Source organism: Triturus cristatus, chromosome 1_2, assembly GCF_964204655.1.
Source record: "Triturus cristatus chromosome 1_2, aTriCri1.1, whole genome shotgun sequence".
In the NCBI taxonomy this organism is placed as follows: Eukaryota; Metazoa; Chordata; class Amphibia; order Caudata; family Salamandridae; genus Triturus; species Triturus cristatus.
This window is the reverse complement of record NC_140580.1, coordinates 417,317,864-417,343,263: the sequence shown is the minus strand read 5'-3', so window position 1 is coordinate 417,343,263 and position 25,400 is coordinate 417,317,864. Positions and strand designations below refer to the sequence as shown.

Below are 25,400 nucleotides of genomic sequence, written 5' to 3'. Positions count from 1 at the left end.
CATTTTGGATATTTAAAAGGACAAACTCTTTCTAAGAGTTCCATAACAAATGACACCAAGCACCCAAAGCTTCCCTCCAACACATGTGGGAAATGTAATGTTATTTTCTCTCCAGGAGCACCATGGTGTCAATAGCTGTTCTAAGTAGAAGGTTTAATATCAGGAATGATGTTGAAGAGGCCAACTTTAGCTGGGCAGCAACACTGATACTATTCCACTTGGCCTAATGATGAAATAGCTAATTTACCTAATGGAGATGCTGATTGCATCCTCAAAATCAGGAACATTAGCTTCCTTCACACTCGAAATGAAGCAAGAAAAGCACAGGTGTGCAGATGGGATGGGATGATTTCTGCTGGATGCCCTGGTCCATCCACCTATAAATGAAGCCCTCACTCATCTTTGCCACTGGAACTTGGTCCATTACAAAAGGGAGAACCACTTGGACTGTGCGCATGCTCCATATCCATGAAGTATGCACTTAAGCATAGAGTTCGTATGGATGAGTTAAGACTGTGACTTACATTAGAGGCTTAGCACATTTAGTCTGCCTCACAAGATTCCCCTTTAGTAGTTGTCTTGAAAGGTATCAGTCATGCAAAGCCTGGGCGGTCACTTCCCCCTTGAAAATGATGGCTGAAAGTACCCATCTAAAGACATTGACAACAGCGCCAGAGCCACACTGTCCATATCTTGGCAGTGGCACATTATGTAAAGGGCCATTACGTGGAACTCCGCGGACAAGTCTCGGATCCCATCCGCACTTCTGGGGCCTTTAGTGCCCTCTACAACGGTCTGGGTGTCAACTGTAGAGTGGTGCAAACAAGTAAATGCAAGTTGAACTTCCACTAGTGGTATCTTTGAATGCTCCCTACCTCTCCCTCCTTTTCAGTGATTCCAAATGAACTTCATAAAAGAATTACAGTATGTAAGTTAACTAAAAGTATGTCTTTGAAATTTGCAGGGCATTAGTCTATATCAATTATTCGTTTTCTTAACTAGGGAGGGGACAAATACTGACAAATGCTGATAATTGTTTAATAACCTACACACGTAACCATTTGCATAGTTGTGTTCCCCCTCTGTAATGCTTAGGTGGTGCATTTATATAGATAACAAATAATAAAAGAAATACATAAACTAGGTCCAGCAAAGTGCACATCTTTGACGATTAATTGTTGTCAATTCTCAAGTTATCTATTCGAAAGAATTACAGGGAAGGTCACTAGTAAGGACCTTATTTGTAGCATCTTCTTTGACAGGCATGCTCACTAGAAAAATATATCCTAGATGCTATGGAGTCATTGAAGACAATTTGAAGAATCAATAATCTGTTAAGTAGACATTGTATGGTCTTCTGATTTAGAGCAAGAAACCCTAATGTACCTCTGCGTAAGATCCCAATTTGAGTGAAAGTTAAGAACCTCTGGGAATATCACCCCTCAGCTGTGGCACTAATCACTCATCTAAAGGGTTTATTACAGGTTTCCTTCTGTGCTGGTGATTTTCAAATACTTTTGGGACTGCACTGTGGAGAAATGAACTCAGATGACCTGCTTGTTTCTCATTTACAAATAGAAAGAACCTGACTGTTCTTGCCCGGTTACTGCCACCTTTCATTTCCTATTTTGAAATAATTTGTCTTCTCACTTTCAAAACTGACAGCTAGGTGGATTTAGAATTCGTGATGAAAACATGACCTATTTTTACTGTATCTCCAGTAATATTTAGAAGATAAATACTCTTACTAAGGCATAGTTCAAGTCATTATCCTCAAGGGGAAGGTGTCAGCACTGAGAGCTATTGGTTATCCTGATTTTCTTCTTTGCTTTTCTAGTGGCGGAATACTCATTTTGTCCTTGTCCATTTTTAGGTTTCACCTGCACAGTGCTTGCGCTGTGCTTGTAAAATCTACTGTATTTGATACATCGTAAAAAGGGGTTATGCCCGGCCTTCACTTCTTATTTTTCTGTGGGCTTGGCACTTTAGTTTTCCTTTGTTTCTATTGGTTGAGCATTGTATTTCCTTTCCCACTGCTTGTTTTTTTTTTGCTGTGCTTCTCTTATCAGTTTCCTGAGGCCTTATTATTCATTCTCATCCGCCTGTCATCAGCTTTTCCTGATGCATCTGAAGAATTATTTTCATGGCAGCATGCCTGCCTACATTTCCTGGTGAAGAGAGCCTTGTTTCCCACCTCTCTCACAATTGCAGTTGACGCCTTGCTATGAGTGATAGCTCCCCGACCCTCACTGCAACTGAAGTCAGAGTGTGTGGTAGATGCAGCCTCATAGTCAACTTGTGCTGAAAGAACCACACAAGTTACCATTTGAGGGAAGAGCTCCACAAGGCAACCATACCTACTTCAGGAACAGGATCTTGCACTCAACGACACCCGCACAGGGTGGAATGGTATCTCCTCACAAGTCAGCATCACTAAGACAACACCGCCCCCAGCCACACTCTTCCTGGAGAGTACCTTATAGCCAAGTCACCCACTGATTTAGAGAGTGCCTCATAACCAAACATTTGTGATGGAAATGCTCTTCATAATCAGTCACTTTCAGAGAGGGGATCACCACACAATACCTCATGCCTGATCTTTCCAGGGACCAAATATCACCGGTGTCAAGCACTCTAGTTCTGAGAGGTAACATGCCCTCAATGAATGTGCATTGAACAGCAGAAGATACTTCTACTAGTGGATCCTCTATGACGTGAAGCTCTTTAAACACTGGAACCAATATGGCCTCACCTCACTTTTATAATATAGTTAGTGTCCTTCGATTTTTGGTGCTTTGCAGTAGTTTTAAGATCTTAGAGTTTCTTGTTGCTCAAATGGGTGTCATTTGTTATATTTATATGTTTCCCTCTTCTTCATTGATTGATTTTTGCTTGTGAGAAAGTGTCAATCATAGTCATTGAGTTTCACTCATAATGACACTGAAATTATGAAAATGTCACACATAAGCAATCTGAAATCTTGGCATCTATGCTCAATCAAAAGCCATGAATAGTTCTCCTCTAGTAAAACATACCACACCTGTGGTGAACAACAAAGTAGAGAGAAAGCAGGTTTGGTGGGGGAATCGAATAAGGCAGATATACCAGCTATACACCAGCTGCCCCACCTCCAAGAGACCGGTTCCACTCATGAAGCCAAGAGAAGCACAACCTTATCTCTGACGTAGGCAGAGGCCCAAGACTACTGTTCTTGAAAACATTCACAGTGAGTGCTTGGCACAGCACATGCGCTTACACGGAGGGGTCAGCTGTTTGTTTTCATAGATGTGGGATTGTATGTTACACAGTTCACTCCTGCTTTTTCTCTAACCAGAAGGCTTGAAGTGCATTAAGCGGCATCTGATTTTCACAATATTAAGTGTTCTGAAAAGTGTATCTGGTGCACCCCGTCTGAATGCTAATTTAGATATCTCTCTGTTATTTTTCAAAACCATCTCATCCAAATGAACCTCAATTTAGAGTTATCATCATCATTGGTCTAACAGGCTGTCAAAGATTTGCTCAATCTGTCTGTTTCGGAGATGCGAATGTTTTTCTGACTGTCGTGATTCTAATTGGCCGGCCACTGTCCACTACCGCTTCACAGGTCTCTTTGCATGTCTGTAGACACTTTCCATGTGCAGACACTCTTGCACTTGTGGGAACATCAGAAGACATTTGTCGAGAAGCGGGTAGACTACGAGTCACAGAGGACATTTTGGGGGTTTCATTGCAGAACACCTCCTCTGCATTAACACATTTTATAAAACTTTAGCTCTTGAGTATAGTGAGCTCATTAATTATGATTTCTATGTCACACTGTATTAGAATTCCCATCTATTTACTACCTCTGGGATTGAGCCTTGACGAGTCGCAACTGTCACCCAAGGAAAGGCAAGTTTGCAAAATGATTAACTGTAATGTAAATGGAGTGAAATCCTGCAACACCAGTGGTGAACAGCACTATCCAACCAAGAAACAGCCCGATAACTACCTACTGGCTCAGGACTTAAAGAAAAATTCTCGTAACCTACTTCTGCATTTTCCCCATTGGGGCTTTGTAACAGACAGTGCAGACAGCAAACACTATCAAAAATAATCTGACCAGCCCATTCTAACAAGGTGGACAATTCATAGGGGTGGGCAGGCCCCACAACATAGTAACATTTCCCTGGAACGGGTAGTCCAATGTTTCCAAGGTGATGTCAACCATCTAACCTATATAGCGTTAGGGTACTAAACTCATTTTGTAAGCTATGCATAGTTTCCTCACGTACCCTATGCAGTCATCGGGCAGCAATCAAAACTAAGCCATTCAGCATCTCAACACAGCTTTAAAAACACTTTTGAAGAAAATATCTTCCTCGAAGCATTTCTTGATGATAGCCCTGTGTGAGAAGGGACACAGAAGCAAAGTGCAGTGCAACATGTATTTATTTACTGCATGATAAAGTGCCTCATGCTTCCTTTGTGCTTCTTCAAAGCACTGGTGCGCACCTCACTTAATCTCCCTGTGCCACCTCCCCAGCATTGGTTATTGCTATTGTTGCCCTGTATTATTTACTTCAAAAACAGGACACATGTTCTAAGCTCAGCTTCACCACTTTCACATGCTACATGGTCTTGGTCTAATCTTTATATTGCACAACTTCTCACCAAGCTAAAACTTAAAAATATATATTATTTGGCGAAACCTAATGCGTTTAAGAATGCTTGTTTTTTTAAGTTAAGATAGTTTGCTAAGGAATATACGATGTTACATCGCGGTCTTCACACCGCGATACCTTTACAACGCAGGCATTACAACGCAAGTCGTTACAAAGACTTGCGTGGGAGGGGGCTGGACTTAGGAATGTTTTGATTTACAATTCCAACTCCAGCCTACGTTACAGTAGGGATGGTGTTGGAATAGTAAATCATACTATTCCTTAGCTTAGAGCGCCATCCAGCACAAGTCATTGTAATGACTTGCGTTGTAATGCCCGCGTTGTAAAGATATTGCGGTGTGAAGACCGCGATGTAACTGATGTTTCCCTTCTCTAAGAGCTAATTTTACTTAGAGAAGATGTAAAAGTTATAGGGCCTTATTTATGAAGGCCTTGCGCCGGAGGTGCTTCACTTTTAAAATGGAAAAAAGTGACGTAGTGGCTGCGTAAGGCACTCATAAATAAGTCCCGTAGGGGCATATGTACAACGAGTGAACGCCACCTTAGTGGCACTTTTCTGATGGTTCGGTGGCAATATTTTAACTGCCATGAGTACAAGCGGTTGCTAATCTCTGTTAGCGGCGGTTCTCCCGTGAAAACGTCCATTGAAAAGATCGCCACTTCTGTTAGCGATAATGACATGTAAGGGAGGTGTTCCCGTGCAAAAGCAGCCGCTAACCCCACTTCGCAAGGGAATTCTTGAAGACAGGAGGACCAACAAAAACTGCCTCTAACTGCAGTTAACAGCAGTTTTTTAAGACCAGAAAATAGCTGGTCTTAAAAATGGAGATAACACTTGAGGCCTCATTTCAGCAGGATTAGGTGCTGGTCAGCACTGCAAGCAATGTTGCTGCACTGCCCTTCCACAAAGCTACAGGGCAGGAATGCGCATCATCAATAAGTTAGTGTGCATTCCTGAGCCTCAGTCATGAAAAGTGTTGCAGCTCTGTGGCAAGACAGAGTTGCAACACTTTTCACTATGGCCTTCTTGCGACACCATGGATACACTGTATTCACTGGACAGTGCTCCATGACACAAGTAATGTGTCACAAGCATGACGCAATTCCATCAATGCATGTGGCACTGCGTCACCCTTATGCCTGCCATTAGGCAGGTGTAAGGTACTGATGCAGTGTTGTCCTATAATTGTTGCAGCGAAATCTGATGGATTTCACTGTGCCCCTCCTATGAGGCCTTGTCACGTGGGAACGCACACCCTGCATACATCATACCTGATGCAAGTATGATGTGACACAGGGCTTCACGAGGTCACACACATGCCTACATGTGTCACATTGCAAACACAGCTAAACGTGGTGCTAGATTTGGCCTCGTCTTTTCCTGAGGGGTGCCAGGGTGTCGGCGCAGTTGGAGATCCCTCGGTGGCGGTTGCGCGCAGCGGTGTTATCGCCTGTAAGCGTTGGCGGAGTGGTGGAGCTGAGGGAGTTGACAAGAAGTTCTTCGGTAGCCTTGATCCAGCTGCGAGGGGGGCGATGATGGCGGTGGTGTACGATGGGCATGGTGAAGACGTGATGTATACAATGATGGTTGGTTCAGGAGAGTCTGGCGGTGTGGCTGTAGTTGAAGTTCCCGCTGGCAGAGGAGACATGTTCGACCGCGTGTTGCTATGTGGCTTGCTGCGGTGACTAGCTGCTTGAGTCTGATGTTGGCGAGCTTCCCCAGGAAGGAGTGGTGTTCTGGTCACTGGGGCTGTCCAAGTGGAAGTAGTGTTCAGCGAGTAGGATGTCGTTGGTGGATGGGAGAGCCTGGGGGGCAATGAGGTCTACAATGGTATTGGAAAATGGGGGTCCATGGCCCGGGGGGCCTGCAGATGAGGGTGCCGCAGAGGATGGGGTTGGGGTTGGTCCGGATTTGGAAGTTGAGGTGTTCCATGGTCACCGTTGGGTCATTAGAGTGTGTAGTCAGTCGGAGTGTGCTTCTGTAGGTGATGGCAATGCCTCCTCTTGGATGGTCGGGGTGGTTCTTACGGGTGATTTAGTAGCCATCAGTGATAGCGATGGCAATGTCCAGACCGGAGCAGAGGTTGCTCCTGGCAGGTGATGTGGCATCCAGGGTTGATGGCGAGGAGGGTGCTGGCATCGTAGCGGTGGAGTGTTCGAGAGGAAGGGGCCTTGTTGCTGAGCACGGTCCAGGGGCAGACGGATGCAGACGGACTTGCATATGGCTTGCCTTTGGCACGGGAGATGTCCATTAGAACGCAGGCATTACATCGTAATGTATTTACAATGCAACTACAACAATGCAGGTGTCTTTACATCGCATTCCATTCCAAAACATTGTGAGGTTAGTAATGGTGTTTTTTTAAGTTTTAGGGTGGGTATGGGTTTCGGGGGTCAGAGATGAAATTTGGGGTTTATTATGGGATAAAATATAAAAATTTTGGGGGGGGTTTGGGGTCAAATATTAATTTTAGGGTGTGTTTTGGGGGGTCAACGATGAATTTTAGGGTCCAGGGTGTTTTTTGGTGTGCAAGTGTTAGTTTTAGGGTTGCACTCACTGAAGTGAGAATAGTATTTTTTTCATCTCCACTATCCTGCACTTTCCCTACTGTTGCATTATGCATAGTAATAGAATGCATTGTAATTAGGCCTGGGTGAAAATTTCGTTCCGTTCGCGGAAATTGCGATAATTTGACATTTTCGCGTTCCGCGGAGAGCACGAAAATGTCAAAATTTCCACATTCCGCAGCTTGGCGATAATTTGTTTCTTGCTCGCACTGTAAAATAATACATTCTCGCGCGCGCGCGATCGCCTTACCTGAATCCCTGCGTTCGCCGACAAGTTTTCTTGATCCGGTCGCGTTCTCCATGAGATGTTGTATTGTTTTTAGCCATTTACGCTGTCTCGCGACAGTTCGCGCCCGCAGTGACGTCATGCGTCGCGCGATCACGTCTTTCTTCTCGCGATCATGCACCGCGAGACAACTGAAAACAAGATGGCCGCGCCTGCGAGCAACCACATGGGTAAGTTGGCGAGCCGCAACTATACAGAAAATCTCGCGAACATGCGGGAAAAAAACTTCCGCATCTTCGCGATATTTCCGCGTGTTTGCGATAATTTTTAACATTTTCGCGATAATTTGCGAAAGTGGATTTCGCAAATTCCTGCCACCCCTAATTGTAATGGAGTGCGATGTAATGATATGCATTGTAACATCATATATACCTTTGGCACACCAGTGGTATGCCCGTTGAGCATGGGCGCACAGCGCCCACCATTGAGAAGTGCTGCGGGGGGGACTGGACAGTTGGGAGGTGGGAAACGCTGGAAAGGACACTGGGTGGGGTGGGGACACGGGGGGGTGTATGTGAGAGGGTGTTGTAAATATATAAATGAAAGACATCTTACCTCGAGGCCGGGTCCTGTGTCTTTGTTGCTCCTGCTCTCCTGAGTCTGCTTGAAAGCAGTGGGGTGATGCTCTTCCGTCATTGCCGATGAGCCACAACTGGGGGTGCGTCACACCAGTTGCTAGGCCTGGGCGACCCGACCCCCGGCCGTCCTCTGCTACGTGTCCCACCTTCTCCTTACCTGGACATTGGTACCGTGGCGCAATCAGCTGCATTGTCTCCAAATCTGTGACTCAGCCATCAGGAGCCTCAGCCAGGTGGGATTTCACAAGCCTGGGTACAGCTGTTGCCACCGAGTCCGCTGGGAATCCTCCCGATGCAGGTGATGAACTGGGCCCCCTTAGGCGTGAAGTTGCAGTGCGCCCACCACACAAGTTCGGCGCAGCTCAGGGGCCTCACCCTCCACAGCGTCCGGCCGGTGCAAATTCCTCTGGCCTGTGATGCAGAGAGGCACCTCCCACCATTGGTAATCCCCTCCATGCACCCCTGTGTAGTGGTGTATCATAGAATGCGATGAAGACCTCCCTGCGTTGGTGCGCAGGAGCACCTTTACCATTCACAGATCCAAGGGGCTCAAGGCGTTCTTCTCACACAGGTCAACAACGTGTCTCCGTGCACCCTGCCAGACTTCACCAAAAGGTAAGGAAGATTGCCGCACCTCAATGTCTACCACCATGGCTCATCGACTCCACAGCACCTCCACATCATACTCCAGGCTCCAGACGCAGATCCAGCAAGGCATTCAGGCCCAGACGCAGGACCAGCGAGGCATCTAGGCCCCAGGGACTGTCCACGCTTTAAAGGTTTTGGATGCCACGGTGTTGTGAAGAGTACGCAATGAGAAGTGATGCATGACTGGTGTTGCAAAAAGGATAATTCCACAGCAAATGAAGGTTATAGTGGTCGGGACCTCCCACCTATGCAGACTCGACTAGGGCAATGTCTGCTAACTGAGACTTCCAAGCAATATTATCACCAGTCAATACTTCTTCATACCCTGGGTGTCAGATCAGTCTTTGAGTTATGTAAATGTAATTATCTGAGAGGGCCTTTTATGAACTTCACTGACTCCCTTCTGAGCAGAAAATTGAATTTCAAGCCCTATATCTAAGGCATTGGGTTTTACATGGCACTGTTGCCCTTCCCATTCACACTCATATCCCATGCTATATCCACTCACCGTAGGCAGGGCCTTTTAGGATCTGGCTCCTAGGTTGTGGAATTGTCTTCTGCTGACTTCCTGCACCAGGTTTAGCACCAAGATGCCGCTAGGCGAACATGCACCTAAAGGTATTGCCTCCATTCATCCGCTCAATTATTCATTCATTCATTTATTCCACTCATAACTTTTTTCTTTTCTTAAATGTGACATCCTAAATGTGATGGCTATGCCAAACATGGGTCTAGTGCTCACTGCGCATGCACACTGAGCCTGAACTGATCTGAGTTGCTTGTTCTCCCTTTCGGAGTGGGCTTGGCCTGAAATGTTAGGGTAGACTGTTCCTACAACAGCAGGAGCAAGCCTGAGTTTCATTACAGTGGTTCTTGTCTTGTGTGGCAAAGTGTACAAAACCGATTGAATGTGATTCCGCTCAGAATACTTAGTAGCATAATGACTTATCAAGAATACTTGATTGATTCAAGAATTTCACTCAACACCTCTTTTTTTCCTCAGCACGGATGACCTCTTGTCATTTAGGATATTTATAGGGGCATGCTCTTTCTAGGAATTCCATAACAAAGGCTACCTAGCACTCCAAGGTTCCCCCAGCACATGTAGAAAATGTAATGTTTTTTCTCTCTGGGAGCACCCTGGTGTCAGTAGCTGTTCTAAGTAGAATGTTTAACAGCAGGAATGATTTTGAAGAGGCCACTTTTAGCTGACCAGGAACATTGATTCTATTCCACTTGGTCCAAAGATCAAATAGCTAGTTTACCTGATAGAGATGCTGATTGCAGCTCCACAATCAGGAACATCAGCTTCCTTCACACCCTGAATGAAGCAAGAAAAGCACAGGTGAGCAAATGGGATGGGATGATTTTTGCTGGATGCCCTGGTCCATCCACCTATAAAATAAGCCCTCACTCATCTTTGTCAATGGAACTTGGTCCATTACAAAAGGGAGATTTACTTGGACTGTGCACATACTCCATATCCATGAATTGTGCTGTAAGCATACAGTTCCTATGGCTTGGTTAAGACTGTGGCTTACATTGGGGCCTTAACACATTTAGTCTGCCTTCAAGAGTCCCCTTTAGGAGTTGCCACGACAGTTGTCTGTCATGCAGAGCATGGGCGGTCACATCCCCCTTAAAAAATGATGGCTGAAAGTACCTATCTAAAGACATTGACACAGCGCCAGAGCCACACTGTCCGTATCTTGGCAGTGACACATTATGTGGACCTCCGCGGAGCAGTGTCGGATCCCATCCGCACTTCTGGGGCCTTTAGTGCCCTCTACAGTGGTCTGGGTGTCAACTGTAAAGTGGTGTAAATGCAAGTATAACTTTCGCTCGTGGTATATTTAACTGCTCCCTGCCTCTCCCTCCTCTTCAGTGCTTCCAAATGACCTTCATAAAAGAATTACAGTATGTAAGTTAACCAAAAGTATATCCTTGAACTTTTCAATGCATTATTCTATATCAATTAATTCATTTTATGAACTAGGGAGTGGACTAATACTGATGATTGTATAATAACCTACATACTTAACCTTTTGCATAGTGGTCTTCCCCCGTATGAAATGCTTAGGTGGTGGCGTTATACAGATAGCATATGATAAAAAATTAAAAGAAATAAATGAATTATCTCTAGCAATGTACACAGCTTTGAAGGTTCATTTTTTGTGAATTCTCAGGTTGTCTACTGGAAGGAATCACTGGGAAAGGTCACTAGTAAGGGCCTTATTTGTACCATCTTCTTTGATAGGCATGCTCACTGGAAACATATATCCTAGATATTATGGAGTCTTTGAAGACAAATTTAAGTACCAATAATCTGTTAAATATACTTTTTTATGGCCTTCTGATTTACAGCAAGAAAACCTATTGTATCTCTGTGTCAGATCCCAATTTGAGTGAAAGTTAAGAAACTCCAGCAGTGGCACTGATCACTCATCTAAAGGGTTTATTACAGGTTTCCTTCTGTGCTGGTGATTTTCAGATACTTTGGGGACTGCACTGTGGAGAAATGACCCTTCGGGTGACCTGCGTGTTTCTAATTTACAAACAGAAGGAACTTGACTGTTCTTGCCCGGTTACAGCCACCTTTCTTTTCCTATTTACAAATAATGTGCCTTTTTAATTTCAACACTGACAGCTAGGTGGATTTATAATTTGTGATGGCAAAGTGACCTATTTTTTTTGTATCTCAAGTAATACTTAGAAGATACATACTCTTATTAAGACATAGCTCAAGTCGTAATCTTCAAGGGGAAGGTGTCAGCACTGAGAGCTATTGGTAATCTTGATTTTATTCTATGCATTTCTTTGGCAAAAGACTAGTTTTTCCCTTCCCCGGTTCTTTTTAAAGTTGAGATAGGTTCCTAAGGTCTAATATAGTGCCTCATCAAACCAGACGCTATACATGTTAACTCAGGTGTAATCAGCTGCTATTGGCTTACTTGGCCAAAAGCATTCAGCAATCACACGCTATTTACCACTTACACTGCCATTTCTATAAAAATGTGTAAGTGAAAATGTATATCTCAACCTACTGAAATTGTATCCACCCTTTTTTTGAAACGTTGCATCCTCGCTACCCTTATTGCATAGGCAAAGTAAAAAAATATATAGATGAACATTTCTGCAAATTTCGGTTTTGAAAAAATAATTCTGTCCTAAAAACTGCAACGCCAGTTGATGTTTGACGAAAATACGCACTTAGTTGTGTTAAAAAAAGTAATTCATGTGCTTCCTGAAAACTTGACAATCAAACATGGTGCACAGTTTTATATAAACTGGAAAAACTATCACGTCCTCGAAGAAGTCGCACAAAGCATCAAAACTGATCACTGTCACCTGAACTAGGCTGTTAAGGAGGGAAGATCCTCTCAGTTAGAGGTTTGCACTTCGTTAAAGTTATTTTCCAAGCCATTCTTAAAGTGAGGGAACATACCTGCCAAATAACTGTTAGGTCCTGAAGCACGTGATTGAACAGGAACTAGCACAAAACACACAAACACACTCACTCGCGCACACACACACTCTCTTAGAAATTAGGGTCTCTAGTTGGCAGGTTTGCCCCTGTTCAAGTTGGGACCCTCCCTTCTAGTCAGGATAAGGTGTTACACACAGAAAAATAACCACCTTGGTAGCTTGGTTGCACGAGCAGTCAGGCTTATCTCAGAGATGATGTGTAAACTATTTCTATATAACCCACAGTAACACAGTGAAAACACTACAAATGGGCATCACGCCAGTTTGATAAAATAAAGTATCTGTATCTAAACAAAACAAGACCAAAACAACAAAAATACACCAGGCAGATATCAAAATATGATTTTTAAAAGGAAAAAATAGTTCTGTACGTGGGAAACGATGGATGCTTCAATTTTAGTACTGAGTGCCTTGGATACGTCAAAATACCAGAATGAAAACAGGAGCAGGAAAGGTGATGCATTGGTTCCTTACTCACCTGGAAGGTGATGCGCCAGTTCCTTGTGCCAGGGGAGATGATGCATCAGTCAGAGCTTGGGCTAACTCAAGCTCTGACCAACGCATCATCTCCCCTGGCACAAGCTGGAGGTTTGGACTTCGGAGACTCTGTGCTCGGAATTTGGGCTGCAGCAGTTTCTTTGCCCGTTGATAGGAAAAACAGTGCTGGAAGGGTGAGGTGTGGATTTTTAGCAACAGGAGCAGCAACACAACCTTCAAGGGCCCAGATCTGGAATTGGCACCACAAGGCAAGTCAGAACTCCCAGCAGTAGAGTTCAGGGATGCTGCAAGTGAAGTCTTTGTGTCCCTGAGACTTCTTAACAGGAGGAAAGCTCTACATCAAGCCCATGGAGAATCTTCTTAAGCAGGATACCAAAGCAAAGTAAAAGTCCAGTCCTTTCCACTGCCACCAAACAGAAGCAGCAACGGAAGGCCAACCAAGCAAAGCAACACACAGCAAAGGGGCAGTACTCCTCCTGTCAGCTCTTCAGCTCTTCTCCTTGGCAGGGTTCTCTTAATCCAGAAGGGTTCTAAAGTTCTGAGGTCAGGGCCCCACTATTCATACTACTTTCAGTCTTTAAAGTGGGAAGGTTTCAGAGAAAGTCTCTCTTGCTTACTAGAACCAGTTCTGTCCTCCCTGGTCCAGCCACACTATGGGGGTTGAAGACAGCATTGTGAAAGGAAGACACAGCCCTATTCAGGTATCAGTGAAAACTCCTCCCACCACTCTAGCTCAGGAAGATTCATTAGAATATGCAGAATACGCATCAGCTCCCTTTGTGTGAGTGTCTGGAGTGAATGCACAAGCAGCCCCTGTCGGTGTAAACCAGATGTTGAATCCACAAGCAGGCACAGACACACAGAATGGTAAAGCAAGAAAATGCCCACTTTCTAAAAGTGGCATTTTCAAACAGACATTTCAAAAACCAGCGTCACTAAAAGAGGTATCTTTAAATTCTGAGTTAAGGGAACCTAAACTCCAAATCTCTAGCTGTCCCCAATCAGTTACACCTGTAAAATGTTACATTGCATCTCAAATGGGAAAGCTAGCCTTGCAATAGTGAAAAACTAAATAATGTGGCAGTATTGCACATGTATCGTAATCACACCAGTGCATGTCTTACCTTTCACATAACACTGCACCCTACCCATGGGGGTATCTTGAGCCTACCTTAGTGGTGTTTTACATGTAGTAAAAGGGAAGGTTTGGTTCTGGCAAGTGGGTGCATTTTTCAGGTAGACATGGCAGGTTAAAATTGCACTCACAGACACTGCAATGGCAGGCCTGAGACAAGTTTACAGGGCTACTTATGTGGGTTGCACAATGAGTGCTGCAGGCCTACTAGTAGTATTTGATTTACAGGCCCTGGGCACATATACTGCACTGTACTAGGGACTTTTCAGTAAATCAAAAAATGCCAATCATGGATAACCAATCATTATCACAATTTACACAGGGAGCACTTGCACTTTAGTACTGATCAGCAGTGGTAAAGTTCCCAGAGTCCCTAAACCAGCAAAAACAAAGACCAGCACACAGTTAAACATACAGAAGATAGAGGCAAAAAGCCAGGGGAAACTACTCCAAGGATGCCAGTTCTAACACACAGACACAACTATTTGAATGTTCGTGTACCATGAAAATGCATGTTTAGTAAGTAGTGAAAGCAGCATCTTGCTGAGAAGTTTCAGTACTAAATGGACAAAAAGGGACTGGTTACGTTTTCCTTAAAATGAAATAAGCATTATATTTGGCCATGTCACAGACATGTTTGCATTTGAAGGATAGAAGAGGGAAATTCTGATTTTCTGCTCATTCCCAAAAGTACATTACTGCAGATTCTCACATATTAGAGCTACATAACAAATTGAGTTACATTGTGGAATATCTTAAGTATAGTCAAATTAGTGTCAAAAGAGACGTTTATGTTTATCTCTTCATCATTATTCAGTTATTGCAAATGCCATTTGATTTGGACTTTTTCTGGCTACTATGATCTGAATTTATAATATTCTTGTTTTGTTAATACATTTTACAATACCTAAAGCAGAGTTTTCACACGTCTGGGATAAATAGTATTTTTTTACCTTTTGTACAGGGATCAATTTTTTTTAAGGGAAACCACAGAAGAAACAGTTTTTTATGGAATTTGAATGACTTTCATACATTCAACCTATCATTCTTTTGGATATTCCTCTCTCTGTTGAGTCAGGCACTTAGTTTGCAATTAATCCCGTAAAGTTTGTGCAGGAATCATGAAATTCTTTCCTCATCTAATATAGGAACATTTTCAAGCCATATTCAAATCAGCCTTGACCAACTTGGAACAGTCAAGCCAAGCTGCCAGGCCAGGTACTCCCTGAACTAGAACACAAGAAAGTCAGGACCGGTGTGCCTAGCCTGGGAGTTTGGGCTGGACTGTTCCCACTGGAGCAGGGTCAAGACTGATTTGCATATGGCTGAGTCCAAACTGAGGTTGCATGGTGTGCAAAAGAATGATGGACTGGGATGAGACCCGGTCTAATTATCATTGGCTGATAATTATTCAAGAATTCCATTCATCACTGTTTTTATACTTTAGTATGTTACACTAAATGGGATCTGTATGCCCAGACGTGAGCCCTGTGACCCCTGTGTCACTGGAACCAAGCTATACCTGGCTGATGAGCCATAATTAGGCCAGAACTAGCTCTATGTTGACAGTGTTCTGGTTCAGGGATGATCTGGCCTGGCAGTTCGGACAGGGCTGTTCCCACTGGAGCAAGGTCAAGACTGATTTCCATATGGCTGGGTCCAAACTGAGGTGGCAGAGTGCCCAAAAGAATGATGGATTGTAACGTGAACTTGAATCAGTGGGTGCATTCCATTCATCAGTTGTTTGTATACTTTAACAATAAAAATGAGCAACACTCTGCCTTCCCTATCCATGAAAAAGTCTGGACCCTTGACCTTGTGATTACTAGCTATGAACTTGTCAAAGTTGATACCCCATTCCTGCTAGACTGGTCTGACCATTTCCTTATCGCATTATACCTCACATCTTCTAAAACTATAGTCACAAGACAACTATTAAAACTCAAACAATGGCTCAAAGAGTACATAAAGATGAAACTACTAACCCTGGGTGGAGACCTCTGCAATGCCCGCAGAGTGTGCGGAGATTTGCCTTCTCTACGTTCCGCGGAGAATGTGGAGAAGTGAAATCTCTGCACACTCCGCAGCGGAGCAGAGTTGGCCAGCCCTCACCTCCACCCCCCAATTATAAAAAGTAATTAAACATGATTTAAAAATACATTAAAAACCACTTACCTGGCATGCAGCATCACCGGGCTGCCTTCCTCCTCGTATTCGCCCTATCGGTAATCCTTGTTAAAACTGCACATGAGTGCGCGCCTGTGCATCAGCATTACTCGCAAGAAATTAAAGAAATGAGAATTCTTTACATCAAATTTGGTCTAGGTAGCCTACCTTTGGCTAGCTGTACATCAAGATGGTCACCCCCAAATTCTATTTATTGTATCCATAACATGGCCCAGAGAAAATATGAAATGCATCTAATTTTTTTAATTCACTAATGTTCAAGGCTCAGAAAATCCTGAGTCAAACCTATATTCAAATTAATTGTTGTAAGAATAAGGAAAGAGGCTTCCAATTTATGTAAGACACTGGATAGAACTCACATTCATATCTGTATAGCTTGTTTTAAATTCATGCTTCGGGAGTCAAATAGACCATAATTTAAACTGAAATAAAACTTTTTGGTTCTTTATTATATATGAACTATGGGGCTCATTTTACAAGAGGCCTGTGCTGCTGGAGCGTCACTTTTTTTGACACTCTGGTGTCGCAGGCCTCTCAGTCATATCTATGAGGCAACACAAAGCCACCCAGCGTGGCTTTGCATGGCCTCATAAATATGGAGTATGGCAAAGGAGAGCAAAGTGCTACCTTGCCTTCCTCTGCATCAAGTAGGCATCCATGGGAATTGCGGTATTCTGCGGCACACGTAGAAAGAGAAGAATGCCCACTCCTGCTAAAAAAAAAAATCCTGCCAACAATGCAGACACCCTTGCACTATGGTATGCCAGGGCAGGCAAAAAGGACAGGAATGCACTGTATCTTGTAAGTGTAATGCATTCCTGCCCATTCGAATTGGTGTAGGGCAGCGTAGCAAAAACAGTTGTGGCACTGCCAACTCATTGTAAATGAGGCCCTATGTTTCTACTTTTTGTTGGTTGCTTTTATAAGTTGACAACTAAAAAGGTCAAAGAAGGGAGTATTAATATGTTTTATTGTGCATTACATTATGAATGCAAAAGCATCTCCTGCATATGAAATATATATATTGATCTATGCAACAACGTAAACCAAATTTTATTCATGATTTCAAATTTAATTTTTTCCATTGATCTATTGTGTGTTTTATGGGGAATTTTAAATTTCCAAAATTAACACTATGAACATGACAATGAATGCCTTTTATAATATATTTTGAGCAAACTGCCAGATTAACCACTTTTAATAATTATAGCCTGCTTTACCAGGTTGACATCTGGGTCAGCGGGTAGGAATTTGTCAGTTCTGTTTCAACAAAAAAGAACACTACTTAGCCATATACATTCCCCTTTCATTGTCCACTGCACATAAATGTACACATATTGTCTTATATAATCAGTCTGCCTGATATTGTTTGTTTTAGTTGCCTTGTACAACAATATTAGCTGCAAACATATGCTGCTAACACAATAATACATACATACATACATACATACATACATACATACAAACATACATACATACATGAAATCAGTGCAGGTTATATTCAAAGGATGAATGTTAAAAGGACCAATAACCCTGACCCCTCTTTTGGAGGAGGAATCCAGTGGAGGTGCAGGCATTGTGAAACGGTCATAGTAATGTGTGGAACAGTCCAATAGTGCCTGCTCTGTGTGAAGTTTGCCTTACAACATCGCAGCAGAGCACAAAGCTGCAAGGAATTTCCCAATGAATCTTCCATATTAATTTGTGTTTGGAATGAACTGTTGCTGAGTATTTTCTGCAAAGAGAATTATCAAAAGCAGATAATCTCTATAGCAGTAAGACATGTATATCAAATGAAGCCTTTTGGACATGCTTTTTGGAGAGCAAATCAAAAAGGGGTCGCAGTCGCACAATAGTGAACCAGCATCATTGGTTGCACACCGACAGAAGCCCTTTAGGTAATTGGCTGTTATGCTTCTTTCACATTTAATTTTACTGAAAATGCACATACACTTCTGTTTGTATCCTTTGCAAGTTTAGACCATTCTTGAACCTAGCCCCTCTCAAAGGACAGGTAAGAGCTAGGTCAAGCATAGTGGATAGCTATGCCCGAAGTAAAATAAAGCTGGATAAAAGCACAGGGTTCTGCCAGAAGCAATGCACTGTATGGTGCCTGGTCATGCTCACTGCCACACTGATAAAACAAAGGTCATAGCAATATCCAGCCGTGTTCTGCTGTATGGTTGTTAGCTAACTCCTACCAGAGACCAACCCTGCCCATAACCTCCTCTGTTGGAAGTGCTGCTTGAAGTCCTGCCTAATTCTCAGCCCTGATTGAAAGTCCCATGAGAACCGTCCAGCAAAAAGCTCAGACCTCTCCTGTCAGGATCCAAACAGGTGAAAGAGGTCTTATCTACCAACACCCCAGGATAATGATACCTCCGGACTGGAAAAAACACATTAGAGACAAAACCAGGTGAGAACCCAGATGAAGCAATTGACCAGTCTCCCACATACCTTACCAAACAACTCGCAACAGAAGTTCAATCCTGGCACACAGCCCAGACCAAAGACCATCACAGACTATAGCTCAATGCCAGCCCAGGTCCCAGCTCCTAACATCACCATGAATCCAGCCGAGTCCAGTATATCTAACAAACCAATACACCACCTTACATACAAAGTGGAAACTCAAGTGAACATCTCTGTTGTTCCTAAAAGAGTCAGGAGATCAGACAAACACAATATTATCTCAGAGCAGAAAGTCATCTGGAACTCTGCCCAGTAGCCTATCCTAGGCCATTCTAACCAGATCCAAAGTCCCACTGTCAAAGAAAATTTCAGACAACCTTCGGCCAGCCCAAAGTTCTATGTTAGTCTGCGCATTATTAGGGACAGAGCTCTGGGTAACTTTGACTACTATAATTAGTAAAGAGCTGGCTGAATTCTGGGTGAGCCTTGGTATTATGAAGAGCAGAACCTTCAGGAAGTTTATTATTTTAAGGAGTGAAGTGCTGAGATAATCACTAAAGTACTATTTGGACTCAAATTGAATTATGATGTCAGCTACATTTAGCATAAAAATGTTTTTTTAAATATTAAAGCTTTTGCCACTTTGTTTTATAGCCTCCTGTCTCCATCCAGTCTATTGTTGTTCAAGTCCAGTGTATAAACCAAAAAGTTGGTATCGTCATCAACCATGAAGTACGGATTGTAGTGCGAGACAGGAATGATAATTCGCCTCGCTTCCTAAAGGAAAGGTACTATGTTGCAGTAAACGAGGTCTGTATTTTTTTTATATTTTATGGCCTCATGCAAATAAATTCAGCAATGTATGTTTCAACAACATGACATTCAATATGATTTGGAATGCAAACATTGATTATTTTTTACTGATTTTAAGTATTCTTGTACATTGTAAGATTTGCCTAAGTAGTTATCAAGCTTTGTTAAAACTTACAGGATCATTTTATTCCAATTTGAAGATAACTAAAAAACATTTTCTGTTCAAATCTTGCCTGACTTTTGTACAAACATTTGTATCAGACCTCTGTCTTTTCGCCCCTGCAAATTTCATGGATACATACTGAAGAGAATAGTCGTCAATGGAATTAAAAGAATAATACTGATAGTAAGAGAAATAATTTACATATATACAACCTTTTTATAGTAAATTCCCACCATGAAAATCATCAGAGAACTACTCCTTTGATGGGCAGGAGCGAGTATATTTTCAGGGTGGGAAAGGGGAGGGAACAACCCCAAATTAGATGGGAATGTAAGGCAAGGGATTCTACTTCTGAAAATAATATTTCCATTGAGAAATTAAATAAAAAAGTAAATCCTTCGAGACACATAACATTTCTCAATGAAAAAATGTAAATGTACTACATTTCTGTGGGAGGAGATGTTTACACATTTGAATACTCCTGGAAATATGCAGATTTCCAGTACTGCTGTTAAAATTCTTTGAGAATTCTAAGTAAGTTTGAAATTTGCTCCAAATTAGTAGTAACTCTTTTTCAGCAGTTTCTTAGTGCATCAGGTGACACATTTTGTGAAGGTGGAAGTAAACTGAGTGTCCTACGTTTTTGAGGAATCCCTGAACAGCCTTATACTGTGTAAATTTAGACTCCTGTATTAGGATTCACAGATTGTTTTCCAGCTTGTACTTGTGTTGATAGTGGTAGGAATCTCAGGGGTCATCTAGTTTGTGAGTCCTTTCTCCAAATGGCACCCATAACCATCTTTTCCCATGAAGCATAGTTGTTAGTGTGGACACAAGCTAGCTTCTTTCAGATCAAGGGATATAATGATCCCTACCTCTATTATTTTCTATGGAACAGGGTTAAAGTACCTGTAGTTGGCTATGTGTGATGCTGGCCTTACTCCAGTTCTGAGTTGGAGTACATTGCTACTGTTTTGGGTCCTTGTTGGCGGCAGTAACAATAGAAATAAAGTTTGTGAATTGGACTGAATTTCCTATTTGTGAGTGGATTCATGCACCACCCTAAACCCCTCCCAAACCCACCTTTAGCCCCATTACTCCTCCGTAGTAAATATTTCCCATTTTCTAGCCCCTCCAACCTGTCCCTACCACATTTAATACTAAATTGTTTGTGGAGATATCCGCAGTTGTTGCTGAGATCTTTGCACATGAAATATAGGAGAGGTATTGGTGATGACCTTCACATGTAGGTTTGTGAAGAGCACTTTGTAAACTTCTATTACATTAAAAGTACTAATACAACACTAATACCATACTACAACATGCAGTTTGTGAATAGGGTCCACTGTGTTTTGCATGTTTTACCTTGTTTGCAGATTTCATTTTGTAATTAGATATATTCATGTGTGTGTGTGTGTGTGTGCTCATTCATTGTGTGCGTGTGTTTGTGTGTGCAAAGTTATATTAAGTGATTCGTAAAAGGTGTGCTATGCAGTAATATACTTAAAGAGGTACACGTGTGGGAGTGTTTAAAAGGTACTGTTACAAGGACTAAAAAATGCAAGTGATGTCTTCCTCTACATTTTGCTTAAACGCCATCACTTTGATCTTTGCTCATTTGACAGGCTCATATATTTGACTTGATTTTAATGATATGAAAGAGCATTTTGCTGAATACAGCCTAACATTATACACATTTTTTGAGTGTTTGTTTTTTTGTGCCCACCTGGCAATTTCATGGACTAAAGTGTTGACCTCATTCCACCCCAGGTAATGGTAACAAAAGGACAATTTTATGGAAATACTGGGTTGCTTCAAAAGGGTTCCACATTTACATGTTTTGGTTTAAGTTAAACCATAGTATACAGAAAATGTATATTGTAATAAACAACACTTGTAATAATATTAATAATAATTTTAAATTATAGTTCTACCAATACCAATAAACATTATTATTGTCATCATCATCATCATCATCATCACCTTTATTATCAAAGCCATAATATCAGGATGTTGTTTCATTATTGTGTTTTGAGTCCAAAAGATAAAAACATACTCTTGAACACTGCTCAAGGAAGCAAATATTACTTGCTGAAACTGTATAATTTTCATGATTTAATTTTACTTGACATCATTTCTGGCTTCTTGTCATCTTGTGTGTTAGATTTTTATTTAGATTGTTGTTACTTTCAGAATAGATCGGCATGCAATGCAAAAAAAAAAGCGTAGGGAGTGTCTATGTATTTTTTCTCAATATGAATGTAGAGTTTGATACTGGATTGTTTTCTGAATTACTGTGTTGTTGTACATCACCCTTTAGTTGCGGTTGGCATTTTTGGATCAGCCATTATCATGTGCTTCCAATATCAATGTAAATGTTTATTATTTTAATTTACTAACAGCTTTCACTCACTGATAATGTCTCACTATGTTGATAGTAGCTCTTATATTACATGGTTATTAAATAATTCTCATATAAGTTTGTGTGCTAGTTGTTGAGGCATCGGGCTTCTTGTACAGAGCTTGCCAATATCCACAGGAGCGAAGTAATCGCCTTTCCTCTCCACCGAGATAACTCACCCCTCTGTTATTAGAACCAAAAGAGGGTGGAGCAGTATCTCTAGGGAGCGAAGAGACCGGAATGAGCCACCAGGGAGCGTCTGGATTGATCTTTAGGGAAGATGGAGAGACTCAGTAGATAAAAGGAACCTGCAGTAAGGAAAAAAGCAGAAAGAGAGACAGGTTAGGACAAACACCTTTTCTATACCAGACTATAACCACTCATTATAGGTATGCATTGTGTACCCTCACACACTTACACTGAAACCAAAGACAAAGGCATACTTCTGCCTAGTATCACAGGACCAAAGTATACGCCAGAGTAAATGAAAACAGTACTCACACAGAGTGAAGGCTTTGAAATGTCACAGCGTTTACATAATCCTTTGCAGGTACGTAGGTAGGTTGTAAACGCGATTCTAGCAACAAAGTCAATTAAACATCATCAGGCAGGAGTGAATTTACTTTCTCCCGTGCAGAAGAACAGAGGTTGTGAGGAAGAGAGCGTATTCTCTCTAGGTAGAAATGCTCCCAAAAAGCCAAAAGGTAAATAGGATTGTGGTCACGTGTTATCGAAGGCACGCAGCTCTTCCTGAAGCTAGCGTGTATCCACTTGTGAATGCAGCGCATCAGCGCGCGCACATGATCACCGGCAAAAGAAAAAATTAACCAGCGCGTACTAGCGCTCTTAAAGGCACCCCGCAATATAATATTCTTAGCGCTTCCTAGCGCTGGTCCCCGTCGAAACAAAAAGGCAGTGCGTCCTGGCATTGCAGGGAACCTGGGGTGAGAGATCAACAAACAGCGCTTCCTCGCGCTGAAGGAAGGAGTTCAACAACGGTTACTAACCAGCGCGTCCTCGCGCTACCACGAACAGGGGGGCACGAAACAGCGCGTCCTCGTGCTACTACGGAACAGAGACGTACTGTCCAGCGCGACCTCACGCTGTAACAAAGTAACGGGAAACAGGCAAACAACGTCCAATATCAAGGTGCAGTCCTGAAGTAGGTAGAGCCTGTAACAATCCAAAGAAAACAGGGCGTGGCTCAAAACAGGAAGCAAAGCCAAGCACCTGGGATCGGTTGCTCCCAGCTTATAAGCTGTGCTTGTCAGCTGATCTGATCCCAGTGCAGTCTGGGAAGGCACACAAGTTACACACTATACTGGTGCATTATGGGAAGGGTAGTTCTTGATTTACAACAGGGGTATTATGCGGGAAACCCTACCGTCTAACAGTTCTCCCCCCTAACAGCCTCTTCCTTGGTCGTGGCTTGGAGGGATGTCTAGCATGAAACTTCCATATCAACCTAGGGGCATGTATATTCTCAGCGGGTTCCCAAGTTCTATCTTCTGGAGCATACCCCACCCAATCTATGAGATATTGTAACTTGCCTCTGATTCGTCGTGAATCCAAGATGCTTTTCACTTCATACTCCAGTTCTCCTTCCACCACTATAGGAGGGGGCGGAGGTTCAGGGAAGGAGAGAGGGATATAGGGTTTAAGTAGGGAAGTATGAAAAACGGGATGGATCTGCATTTCCGGTGGAAGTTCCAACTTGAAGGTAACAGGATTAACAATACGAGAAATGGGGAAAGGCCCTATGTATCTGGGTTGTAATTTGCGGGCACCTGGTAACTGGAGATTTTTTGTGGAAAGCCAAACCTGTCCTCCTTCAGTGTAATCTGGTGAAGGGCGTCTGTATTTGTCTGCCTGTGTTTTCATTGTTTGTTTGGCTTCAAGCAGGTTTATTTTTCCTTGTTCCCAAATAGACTTGAGATGAGTGTAGTGGCCTGTTACTGCTGGTACGTCGCTGTGTGGAAGGGAAAGAGGCAGGAATTTTGGATGGTAGCCGGTAGTAAAGAAAAAGGGGGAAACCTTGAAAGCAGAATGCGTGGCATTGTTTTACGCGAATTCTGCCTAAGGGAGAGCCCGGAGCCAGTCGTTCGAGGTAGTGCTTATTAAACGACGGAGATATTGTTCTAAAACCTGATTAGTTCTCTCCGTTTGCCCGTCCGTTTGCGGGTGGTACGCTGAAGAGAGGCGATGGTCTATATGAAGAGCCTTACATAACCCTTGCCAGAATTTGGACATGAACTGAGGGCCCCTATCAGAAAAAATGACAGAAGGTAAGCCATGTAACTTGACTATGTTGTCTATGAACACTTCAGTGAGGTCCAAGGCGTTGGGTAGTTTCTTGAGGGGGATGAAATGTGCCATCTTTCATAACATATCGACTATCACCAATATAGTGGTAAAGCCTCGTATGGGTGGGAGGTCAGTGATAAAGTCCATGCTAATGGAAGACCAAGGTGTGTCGGGGATAGGCAAAGGCTGTAACAGACCAGCAGGAGCACTGTGTGAGGATTTCTGACGTGCACACGTAGGACAGGCCTTGATAAACTCATCAATGTCTTGAGTCATGCCTTTCCACCAAAACCATCGTTGGCACGTTAGTAATGTTTTTTCTCCCCCAGGATGACCCCCCATGGGCAAAGCATGACACCATTTATTAATCAAGTCACAGGTTTCTCTCGTAGGGATAAATAGACGGTTCTCATGATAGAACATACCTCCCACTATTGTGTTTGTAGGGTCTGTCAACCACTTTTCCCTATCAAGAGTAGCGAAAGCAAACATTAATTGGGATGCAAACGAATCAACTTTGTTGGTTACGGCTACGATCTTGTTTTCTGGGATGATAGGCATGGGAGATTCCTCTGTTTGTTTATGGTCTTTACCTAAGCGTGACAAGGCGTCCGCTTTACCTTGTTGTGAGCCTGGGCGAAAGGTAATTATGAAGTCATATTCGGAAAAAAAAGAGACCCATCGCATTTGTCTGGGAGTGAGGGCTCGGGCAGACCTATAGAACTGAAGGTTACGATGATCTGAGTAAATGGTGATGGTATGCGGTGATCCCAACAGGTAAATACGCCATTCTTGAAAGGCCATCTTAATGGCCAAGAGTTCTCGTTCTCCAACGGCATAATTTTGTTCTTCCTGTGAAAGGGTTTTAGAAAAATAGGTTACAGGATGGAGAGTTCCTGATTGTGAATCACGTTGTGAAAGAACCCCTCCAACTGTGTACTGCATCTGCCTCTACATAATAAGGCTGAGTTTCATCCACGTGACGAATGATGGGAGCTGAAGTGACTCCCTTCTTTAACAACCGGTTTATGGGTGAAACTATATCAGAGAAATGATTAATGACTCTCCGATAGAAATTGGCAAACCCTAAAAAGGATTGCACTTCCTTGACAGTCTTAGGGCTATTCCATTTAGTAATAGCTGTTACTTTAGCAGGGTCCATATGTATGCCTGCTGGGGAGATAACAAAACCCAAGAATTCCACTCTTTGGACATGAAAAAGGCATTTGTCCAATTTAGCAAACAGGTAGTTGT

At 42.7% G+C, this 25,400-nt stretch overlaps 1 protein-coding gene across 1 annotated transcript in view; it reads left to right on the top strand.

Moving 5' to 3' along the window:
* PCDH15 (protocadherin related 15) overlaps positions 1-25,400 on the top strand; it is a 2,378,624-nt gene that overhangs the window by 621,573 nt on the left and 1,731,651 nt on the right. The window contains exon 5 of the mRNA XM_085614969.1: positions 19,120-19,275. Within this exon, the coding sequence (XP_085471095.1) occupies positions 19,120-19,275 (156 nt within the window). The remainder of the gene's footprint in view (positions 1-19,119; positions 19,276-25,400) is intronic.